This window comes from Aplidium turbinatum, chromosome 1, assembly GCF_918807975.1.
Source record: "Aplidium turbinatum chromosome 1, kaAplTurb1.1, whole genome shotgun sequence".
Classification (NCBI taxonomy): Eukaryota; Metazoa; Chordata; class Ascidiacea; order Aplousobranchia; family Polyclinidae; genus Aplidium; species Aplidium turbinatum.
The window spans coordinates 52,496,631-52,507,759 of record NC_137472.1 but is presented as its reverse complement, the minus strand read 5'-3'; the positions used below and the strand labels follow the sequence as shown (position 1 = coordinate 52,507,759).

The 11,129-nt window shown below is 37.9% G+C and overlaps 1 protein-coding gene across 1 annotated transcript; it reads right to left on the bottom strand.

Moving 5' to 3' along the window:
- Positions 1–1,701: 1,701 nt before the first annotated feature.
- LOC145772558 (uncharacterized) lies at positions 1,702–10,762 on the bottom strand. The gene is made up of 6 exons (XM_082584424.1): positions 10,635–10,762; positions 10,375–10,548; positions 7,298–7,542; positions 6,617–6,748; positions 6,128–6,193; positions 1,702–2,153 (listed from the first exon to the last, which is right to left on the bottom strand). The coding sequence occupies exons 3-6, from the start codon at positions 7,485–7,487 to the stop codon at positions 2,128–2,130; spliced, it is 414 nt and encodes a 137-aa protein (XP_082440550.1). The 5' UTR covers positions 7,488–7,542; positions 10,375–10,548; positions 10,635–10,762; the 3' UTR covers positions 1,702–2,127.
- Positions 10,763–11,129: the final 367 nt, after the last annotated feature.

Below are 11,129 nucleotides of genomic sequence, written 5' to 3'. Positions count from 1 at the left end.
ACACGACTGTCTTTCACAGGGGCAAGGTATGAGACGTAAATCGTCAACTTTTTCAAAGTGCTCCACTGTCCAGAGTAATGCAATCACTAATAAAGTTTATTACAATGACTTGCAATAAACTTACTGCTCATTGTTGAAACAACGCTCGTTAAAACCAAATAATCCATTGTTAAGCTCAACACTACCAACTTAGAAATCGATAGTTCCGCATTCCGCAACATTAAGGTATAAACCAGTAACCACAGGGGACCAAAACTTTTAGGAGAGAAAAACAAAAAACTGCCCAAATGTACTGAAATTGTCCAAATAGGTATATTTTGGAACAGCTATATCGACTGAGCTTACGAACATTAATATCATAATTGCAAATAGAGCCACTGTGAAACTGGCTAACGTGCCCTGGCACACAGGAGCTCTGCACTTTATACGTTGACTCTGTTATATAATTATACCCTGCTTAGAAACCTTTGTAGAAAGCTTCCTTTCGGATACAAAGAAATAACCTAATTCCGACCAAGTTAAAAAGGTATTTAACTGAATTTCCTAAAATGTTAATAGCAGAGCTTATAACAGTTTTGTCTGAAAAGGTCTTTCAATATTTCTTATGGCTAAAATAAAAGAAACATTCCTGCCTCATGCATTAAGGAGTAGCCTAGGCCTAAGTATAAATATTTTGAATCAAGTCAACCATCTTTTCGGTGGACATAGAGAAGTAGAAATTGTGTTCAGTACTTTTACAACAGATGTAAAAATGAAAAAAATGTAGTAACTGCTTACAATATCTACTTTGGGTAGATGCATTAAGGTTCACAAATAACTTCATATGTGGTTATAATTATTACTATCCTGTTAGGCCTATTAAGTTGGTATATAGGCCTATAAGTTATTTTATCAGATTACTCTCATTCATCGTTAATCAGGCAGCAAAATACAGCAAAGGATCTATATTGTTAGCCTTACAATTTTATGTTGTTGTTTTTTTAAATTGTGGTATTTGTGATATGCGGCTCGACCATGAGGCAGGTTTGTCCAACCCTGCTATAGGCCTACTAGTCGGATATGTTAACAACAGTAATAAGATGTAAGTTACTAGAACGTCCAGGCCTGTTTGCAGAAGTGCTAAATTCAAAATATGTCAAGAGACGCCTGTTTGAATCTTCATCCTCGGACTGACAAAGCCTCAAATTCTGTGAAATTGCATAATAATGCATATGGACTATTACGTCACAGAAGCTGGTTAGCCTACGTGCATTTGAAATATCGAAATCAATTCTCTCATTTCAGAAGTATCGTTGGAAAGGTTGGTCGAATATAAAAAACTGTTTCACTTGTGCTTACCAACTAGACGAAATTTCCGTCTTTTATCCTCAGTAATCTGTATTGTGGTGACAAGTTTTAGCGCGTACCGTGTTGCGCCCCCTTTTTGACAGCCCATGGCTATTTTTGCTGAAATACAATTCGTGAAAAGACGTTTTCAGAAGAGTATTTTTTCGGAGTTATCGCATACAGACGAAAGAATTCGATAATTTTATGTTACAACTTTCCCACGAAGATATGGTTTTCCGCTGTGACCAATACCTACTGGTAGAAGTCTTTAATTGCATAGTAGGCTAACAGCTTTTCCAACAATAAATTAACTTCTGACAAGAAATCGTGTGTGCAACCATCCGATGTCTTTTGTTTATTGTTCGCTATCAAACATTTTCTTTCTTCCAAAATTTTACGGCACTGTACTGCACTTTACTCAAGTTGCGATTGAAATTCAAACAAACTGGCAAGCAAAACAAGCCTCTTTAAAACTGGCAAGAGCAAGCACTTTTATTTTCTGTTAAAGTTTCAGAGCGTAATGCAGAGAACAAGCAAAATATTTTGAAAACAGATTGCAAACAAAATCTTCCTGCTTATTATTTTATATCAGGTCGGAGTGTTTTTTTAAGACCAAGACTCTGTCTCGATTCCGGACATGCCAAAGTTCCTCAGTTCTTCTTAAAATGGCATCTAAAATATTGATACGGAAACTAAAAAGTGAATCTTTTCATAACAATAGCCTGGCAGTTGTACAAATGGAGCAGGCCGAGATATTCATGATGAAAACTGAAAAACGGCAAACATTCTGAAATTCATACTTTAACGCTTCTTTGCTGCCGCCAAACCTACAAATACACAAGGATATAGTAGGGCGTTTCATACTAATACATGGAATAATTCCTCGGCAACAACACTTCAACAATCGGAAACCTTCCTCTGTCAATCTTGGTGATCGACTGACCGGGCCTGCGTCAGTGATTCAAAGCCTCTACTACAGCCTACAAGTATGCGAAACTGTCAAGATTAAGCTCTCAAAGAACCTTTCCCAGTCCGAGAATAAAGATTCAATTAAATGGCATGAAATTTGAAAGTCATTCCAAATGTCTTCTGAAAGCTAACAAAACATTTTTACAAATGCACTTGCAAAATTTTGTAAGGATTAGTGTATAACTTGATTGCAAATATGTCCTACATAGCAGCATAAAAATAAATTCGCAACGAGGAAAGAGCGGACCCAATGTCGTACGAGTCATTCTCTACATCAATTGAGCTACGGAATTGAGCGTTTCTAATTTTCTCTGAAACATGATTCATAATAGATTAGCTTCCAACCGGCTACGGCTTCCACCCATGTATTAGGGGTCCACGTCTTTTAGGCGCAGACAGTTAGGCGCCGGTCAAACAGGCGCGCACACTGTGGCGTCAGGATATTTAGGTGCGGAGCACTGTGGCGCCCGCTCATTTAGGTGCTATTTCTAGTAAAGTCTGCAGATTGTGTCAGTTCAGCTTTGGCAAAACCTAGTCGGGGTTTTGACGAAAAACTAAGTACTCTTCACTCAAGCCTACCACCCGCTTGAATATAGGCTACGGTCTATTTTTTACTGATGTTTAGTGTAGTTATTATTTGACTTAACTAAAAGCGAACTCAGTCATGTTCAGAAACTTGAATAATTTATTGATAAAGCTTTCGCCGACGCAAACCTGGACTAACAACAAATAAATGCCGAACACGCGCATTAAAAAAAATCTATTTTTGTGTTCAATATAACATTCTGTGTGAAAAGCATTGCCGGTTGAAGTAGCTACATCTCAAGGAAGCCATGACATATTGTTCTGTTCAATAAACATTTTGTGCGAAAAGCATTGCCGGATAAAGCAGCTTCACTCAGTGAAGCCAACACTAAAAACAAATAAATACACACTAGGGTGTTTCATTTTTTCCACACTTTCGAAATTAAAAACGTTCGGGTTTGCGTATGATGGGATTTTGGACACTGATTTGAAAAAGGTAATTTTTATTCCATTATGACGTCATTTAGATGTGGCACCGCGTGGTCGAAATTCGTGTGGGGCTAAAAATAGGGGATTTCCCGTAGCTCGGTAACGGAACATGGTAGAGAGACGACATTGGTGTCAAAATGCGCAGAAGGGCCGCTTTCCTATACCTTCTTGAGAGACTTCATTGCCGTATCTTTCCCGCAAAGCGAATTATATCAAAAAAACGATATTTCGCATACACAAGGTGTTGCTATAAGTTTAATTTTTTCGTTCAGTAGAGCTGTTGCTACAAATTTATCTTGCATTACTGCTACAAAGCTAAGAAAAGGAAAAATAATGAAAGCTGAGAGTGAGACCCATTTGGATAACTTGGAAAGTTCCGACGAAGACAAAACAAGGGCAGCTTTCCTATTCCTTCTTAAGAGACTTCATTGCCGTATCTTCGCCGCAAAACGAATTGTATCAAAAAAAAAACGTATTTTTACAACTTATGATGCACGGTACTTGTTTTGCTCCTAAATAAGTTATTTTTCGTAATACTTCTTTAACGGTCTCGAGGTAATTGTTCTGTTGCAAACTTAGCAATTGTATTCGTAGTGCAAAGCTGAGAATTTGCAGAGATAAATTGATACTGGTACGATATCAATACTGTTAAACTTGCTAATGATGTCTACAGTCAGGCCCGGATTTAGGGGGAGGCAGAGGGGGCAGTTGCCCCGGGCCCCCCTATGTGGAAAAAAATGTGATTTTGTGTTAGTTTTTTCCTTTTGGCCTTTAAAGTTTTCTGCAAAATGCTATGCAGTACTGGACTGATACTACTGTAGACGTAGAGATGGTTTTTCACGCCGTAGGCTTGAAAAATTTTTTTGCACGGGGGCCCCCCGATCTAAAAGCGCCCCGGGCCCCCCATCAGCTAAATCCGGCCCTGTCTACAGTTAATCTTGCAGTACTGTATATCTGAACAATGTTTTGCAAAACCGGCTTACATTTCTGGACGTTCTCATTTCTTTCATTCTATTGCCTGTATTAACTGATCGTTCTAATAACAACATAACTCTTTAACAGCAAACAACGCTACCGGTACTATAATAAGCACTATCATTCCTTGTTGCACAAAAATGCACGAAGTCGCAAATCGGCACGTCGGTTGCTTTCATCACTAATTCGTTCTCCTATAACATTTTTGAGCTTTCCGATTCGTCGCTCAGTGGAACGATTACTGATCAATCGACCTCCAGAAAGATGGAGGTACATCATGGGCGCACGTGACGCATGTTGCAATATGAGTTGCATAATGCATATGGTTTCTTGTTTATAAATCAAAAGATGCTTCAAATTGTGTGGTACATCCATAAATGTAAAACAAGCCAACACCAGCATGCACATTTGATCGCTCCTAAAATCGTCGTTTTGTCCTTCGGTAACTTCCTTCTGTTCAGCAAACCATTCGATTTGTTTGTGCATTTTTTAATTGACCTTCTGAAGATTTTACTGCATTCTAAACGTTTGTTAACCCCCGACTTTTTACCAGTATTGGCCGCCGTCGTGTCTGCCATTACTGAATAAATATTAGGCAAAATACTTTCGCAAGCATCTAGTGTGATGGTATTGTACAAAATTTCACTTGTGACAGATGTACCGGAGGAAAAAGATTTAACTGCGATCAATGCTTCCGCCTTGCCACGCTTCTCATTGATAAACTGGCCAAGGAAAACATTCTGCACTTCAACTTTCTGCAATGCCATCATGCGAACTTTTTTATGTTGACGGAACATCGTCGATGATGAAGCAGCGATTTCAGCACCTCCACAGCACAAGGGTTGGTCGGATTGCTGACGGATGCTTGTCATTCGGTGGTCTGCGAGTATGCAACTTTCACTACTCACTTTCAGAGTCTTGCGAACTGACTCCCACATGTGATCGGTTTTAGCGAAAAAGTTGGATCAGTTTCGTCTTTATCAGAACTTTCCAAGTTAGCCAAATGGATCTCATTCTCAACTTTCATTATTTTTCCTTTTCTTAGCTTTGTAGCAGTAATGCAAAGCAAATTTGTAGCAACAGCTCCACTGACGAAAAAATTTGAACTTTTCGCAACACCTTGTGTATGCGAAATATCGTTTTTTCGATATAATTTGCTTTGCGGGAAAGATACGGCAATGAAGTTTCTTAAGAAGGTATAGGAAAGCGGCCCTTCTGCGCATTTTGACACCAATTTCGTCTCTCTACCATGTTCCGTTACCGAGCTACGGGAAATCCCCTATTTTTAGCCCCACACGAACTTCGACCACGCGGTGCCACATCTAAATGACGTCATAATGGAATAAAAATTACCTTTTTCAAATCAGTGTCCAAAATCCCATCATACGCAAACCCGAACGTTTTCAATTTCGAAAGTGTGGAAAAAATGAAACACCCTAATACACACGCATTAACAAAACAACATATTTTTCTGTTCAATATAAAATTTTGTGTGAAAAGCCATGCCCTACCTGCCAAGCTGATACAATCTGCAGACTTTACTAGGAATAGCACCAAAATGAACGTGCTCCGCACCTAAATATCCTGACGCCACAGTGTGCGCGCCTATTTGACCGGCGCCTAACTGTCTACGCCTAAAAGACTTGCTTCCTGCATTAGCATGCGTCTGAAATTTTTTTTCAATAAAGCAGGCATACTAGACATAAAGACATCAAAAGTGGCCCATGGGTGACATAAATCTGATGACACAATGTTAGTCATTAATCACAATCTACTAGTTCGAGTTCTTGGGTGTATTGTGCGAGAAGTTTCATCACTTCCATTTGAAACTTCATTTTAGTACCTGTAGGCATTGCTCTTGCCTCACAGGCAATAAATTTGAAAAACCAGCCCGTGGGATCGTCTTTTTCTGAAAAAAAAAAAAAAAAACGAAAGTAAATAAACGCTTGCACTGCATACAACGTTGAAAGTAGCCTAAATAAAATACATTAAATTACGTGCAAGAGTGACATATGATATTTGTAAAAAATGCACGCCATTATAGACTACTATTTACTTTCAACGTATGTACTTGAAAAACATAAAAAGTAAAGTAAAATGTAGGGTATAGCTGAATGGCGAGTCGTCTCGACGATCGAAAGGGTGCCGGTTCGACCCCGCTTAACAGTATGTGATTATGTCTTTGGTTGGACACTTAAAACATGCCTGAACATGGTGATAAAGATTGGCTTCGTTGGCTTTCCTGGCTTCCCGTCTACTTGATCTAAATCTTCAACTACAGGACGTAAGCTTGGATAGTGGATACGACAAATAAAAATAAAATGTAGTTTACCTGCTTTCTTTTGCATGATTTTAAGCTTTTGCAAATACCATTTGACAATACGCGTGCTAGAGTCTTCACTAATTTTGCGTTTACGACATCTCACATTTTCATTGGACGCATTGGAAACATCTGTTAGGTAGCCTATAAAAAACAACATACAAATATCTGTTAAGTAACCTACAAAAACCAACACATAAATATCTATTAGGTAGGTAGCCTACAAAAACCAACATACAAATATCTGTTAGGTAGCCTACAAAAAAACAACATACAACAAGCTATGACGGGTTAGGAAAATGTTGTTGACAGACCTGGCATATTCAGATGGCAAGAAAAAAACATGTAACCTACCACTCAACGAAAATATACTTTTTAAAAATTAAGGTGTGCATGGTGAACAACACTTAAAACTAGTAGGCAAAAGCAGCAACTCTCTGTATCAGATAAATCATGGCTTATAAAGGTTAGCATGATGCGAAACATTATAAGGCGTTGGGATTGTGGCATATTTTAACCTGGTTATCCTGTTCGGGTACCATTAAGCACGTTATAACGTTCGCGTTTTGTCGCTTCTACCGTAGACCTCTGTTATGTTTGGCATATTATATATTATATATATTGTTTTTTTTGCGATGGTCAGAAATAAAAACAAACCGAACACGATAAAAAAAATGCTGAAACCTCATTTACCTGAATTCACGTTTTGGTAAGTTAGAGAAGGAGACTCCACTGGGAAAACTTCACTGTTTCCACAAGCAATAGCGTCTTCTTGATGTGGAGTCTCTGCCTTGTGGCTGTTAGCCGCCATGCTTGAGACGGATTCGATCCGAAGAAGCTCAGAAATTTGTGTTTTGCTGCATTCTGAATTACTTTCCAGCATAGGAGGTTTGTGCTGGAGTGTTTTGACGGTGCTACAATCCAGCTGTGAAGTACTCCTGCAAATATATTCCTATGATGACTTAGATGCCATGTAAGCAGCAAACAAAAACCAGCATCCGTAAGATGTAATCTTGCCACTCAAAGCCTAGGGTAGTAACAGGGATTTCTAGAAGTACGGAACGAGAAACTACTTTTAGAAAGTAGTTTGATCCCGCGACGCTTGATCTTAAAGCTTCTTGGTTCACGAAGTCACGCGCTAACCAACGGAGCTATCGGGTAAACAATGAAAACATTATTGTTTCGCTTTGCTTAACTTAGAAAGTAGGGTGCGTTAAATATATGAGTTACCAGGCGTTTTTCAGCAAAAAATGCTTTTCATGACTTTCTCAGATGTAAACCGATGCTGTCAGAGGTAAACCGATGCGTTTGGTAATTCTATCCCAAAAATTACAAAATCCCACAACTTTAATTTATCAACTCCTCACTGCAACAGTATGCGAAAATGGAAGCTGTTCAAATTCAAAGCAATCAGGCTGCAGTCTGAAAAATACAAACTTAACAAACAAGCTTCTACTGCCGAAAGCCATCCATTTATCTAAGATTTAGCATTACTGCACGAAACAAGTTTTTGGTGAAGTGTGTTCTCTCCTTTCATGTTGTAGTTTTCAAAGAGCTAAATAACCTAGGTGTGGCACGAAACAGCTTAATCCGCTTTCGGGATTTTGCTCTATTTCGGTACCAAAAGTAGCGTCCCAAAGATTTTAAAAATCTAAAATCCTGTGTTGCCTCTCTCCCACCATCTTAAGTTTAGACTAAAAGATGCTTTAGTGTACTTGGACTATTTGTCTCTAAACTCAGTCTTCTCTTAGTGACAGTCTGGTTGATTCTTTGTGCTTTTTGAGAAGTCACTTCCAGAGCCAGTGAGAGAGATACAACTGTAATCCAACTGGGTGACTACAATGACTAGGCCATATATTTTCATTTATTATGGCTTGTTTGATTGATTGCTTTTGTGAAACCTTCATTATTACCAAATGAACGACGAACGTGATATTGCAACTAGCTATCTTGCCAATACACTGTCGACAAAAAGAAGCATGATGTGAACATTGCAAATATGCATATACCCCTACCACTTCCTACAGTTGCATTGTTTTTGCATTGCAGATTTTTCCGTATTTTACGGACCATAAGGCGCACCCGACTATAAGGCGCACTGTCAATAAATTGCTTTGATCAGTTTTTGTTCATACATAAGGTGCACCACTGCACCGGACCATAAGGCGCACCGGACCATATATAATAGTAGTATCAGTACTGGTTTTCAGTGTAGGCAATACAGCATACTACCGCACTTCATCCATACATTAGGCGCCCTGGACCATAAGGCGCACGATCAATTCATGAGAAAAAAAAGGATTTAAAGTGCGCCTTATGGTCCGTAAAATACGGTACTTGAAATACTTAATTAACATCAGTAATTTTTTAACCTTTACTTATTAATATTACTTAAATAAAAAAAATCCTTTACTTGAATCCAGTCCTAACCACAGTTATCAAAAATCAAATGGTAATAATCTTAATAATATTGATAATACCCAAACAACTAAACATGATCGCTCAAAGTATTGCTTAAACTGACAAGAATATAAGCCAGTCTTCTTCAAGTACCTCAGCATAAGAACCTGGAGGTAAAGAACCATTAAACCATTTTTGTTCAAAATTGTCGACCTCCGAGAGACCCATGCTGCGGCTACAATTGAATAATTTTTTTAAACAATATATCAAAAAATATACATGATAAAAAAAAATAACCAAAAATTTCTATGCGACAATCTTCAATTTTTCATGTGGGCAGGGGTTGCTCTCTCCTTCATTAGTTACTTTACAGTGTAGATTCTAACGATCTGTCTTAGCCTGATGCTGCGAGTTCGTTGTGGCAATATCGAATTACACTAGCTTTCGGAACACAGTTCCCTAGTCATGTGCTATGACGAATGGTGTTGAATTCAGTGAGTGGTTTTTTCATGTGGCTCTTTGGTTTAGCTTGAGGCTGCCGGCTGTTGAGTTTCTGTGCTGTTAGGCGCTATTGCTGTGAAATTTTGTTGTATCAGTTGTTAGTAGATTAGGTGACGTAGTTCTTCCCTTTCGGCACGGTTGTTGATTTGGATTTTGTCTGCTTATGAATATGGCCTCTTTGAAACGTAATTGTACCGCGTCATTTTCTCTGGCAATAATTTTAAATTCAAAGTCGGCGATGCCCGCATCAAAGATCACCTTAGCTCAGATAAAAGTTCGGTCTTTGATCGTCAACAACAGTGCCATGCCGACTTTGAATGTAAAATTATAGCCAGAGAAAATGACGCGGTACAATTACGTTTCCAAGAGGCCATATTCATAAGCAGACTAAATCCAAAAATCAACAGCCGTGCCGAAAGGGAAGAACTACGTCACCTAATCTACCAACAACTGATACAACAAAATTTCACAGCAATAGCGCCTAACAGCACAGAAACTCAACAGCCGGCAGCCTCAAGCTAAACCAAAGAGCCACATGAAAGAACCACTCACTGAATTCAACACCATTCGTCATAGCACATGACTAAGGAACTGTGTTCCGAAAGCTAGTGTAAGTCGATATTGCCACAACGAACTCGCAGCATCAGGCTAAAACAGATCGTTAGAATCTACACTGTGAAGTAAGCAACGATCATGCTGTTAAAAGCGAAACTCAATCAATAGCTTCATTAGTTAGTTTGCTATGTTTTAAAAAATATGTGTTTGTTACAAAAAATTAAATTTTTCTTTTCACAAATAGCGTACTAAATCACACTCTACGCACATGATAAACAATAAACATTCTTTAAAATATTAAAAAAAAAAATTACCAAATATCCACATCATTAGGTTCTTTTTGAGCTGGTCTCCTTTTATCAGACGATAAAACGGTGTGTTTTATTCTTCTGTGCCTCGAAAGTAGTTTTTTGTTTTTGTACACACGTTTGCAAATCTCGCAAATATACTTAGTACATGGCTGTCGGTGTGTCACTTTCTGTTCTTGACTAAAAATAAATAAAACAACAGTCACCCAACGAACAGTGTTAAAAACCTTATTCAATTAATCAATCAATCTGAGCTTTCAACTAACCTCTCAAAAGAGATCTTGCACTTACGGCAAACGCCACAAGATTTTTCGTGTCGCTTCAGTCTCCAATTTGTTTCAAATACCTTCTGACAAAAGCGACAGAGTTTTTGAGCGTACCATTTTTCTAAACTGATACTAAAAAGAAAACAAAGCCATTGTCATTCACATGCAAAAGCATTAGAATCTTCATTAAAACAACTCAAAGAAAAAAACCCTGTCAGAAATAATTAGGTTCTTTTACCAGAATTAAAGAAAAAAATAAAATCACTCTTGCCTGTTAGACGAGTTAGATTCCATTGCTTTCCCTTAATAATTCCTTTTTGATAAGTTTTTAAATAAAACACTAAAAATATCTGAAAAAGAGAAGTTTGTTTTCATTAGTAGTTTTGAAAAAAATTTACTATTTTGTGGAAAAACTTTAAAAAATATTTAAAGTATTTTTGTTTTCATTACTCGTTTTGAAAAAAATTACAAGTTTTAATGTGAAAATGATCGTTT

Excerpts from the sequence above, each read along its gene's own strand:
- LOC145772558 (XM_082584424.1), bottom strand. The coding sequence starts at position 7,487 with ATGCTGGAAAGTAATTCAGAATGCAGCAAAACACAAATTTCTGAGCTT. Across the intron at positions 6,194-6,616 it reads AATCATGCAAAAGAAAGCAG|AAAAAGACGATCCCACGGGC; the intron begins GTAAACTACATT and ends TTTTTTTTTCAG. Across the intron at positions 2,154-6,127 it reads GGCAAGAGCAATGCCTACAG|GTTTGGCGGCAGCAAAGAAG; the intron begins GTACTAAAATGA and ends GTGTATTTGTAG.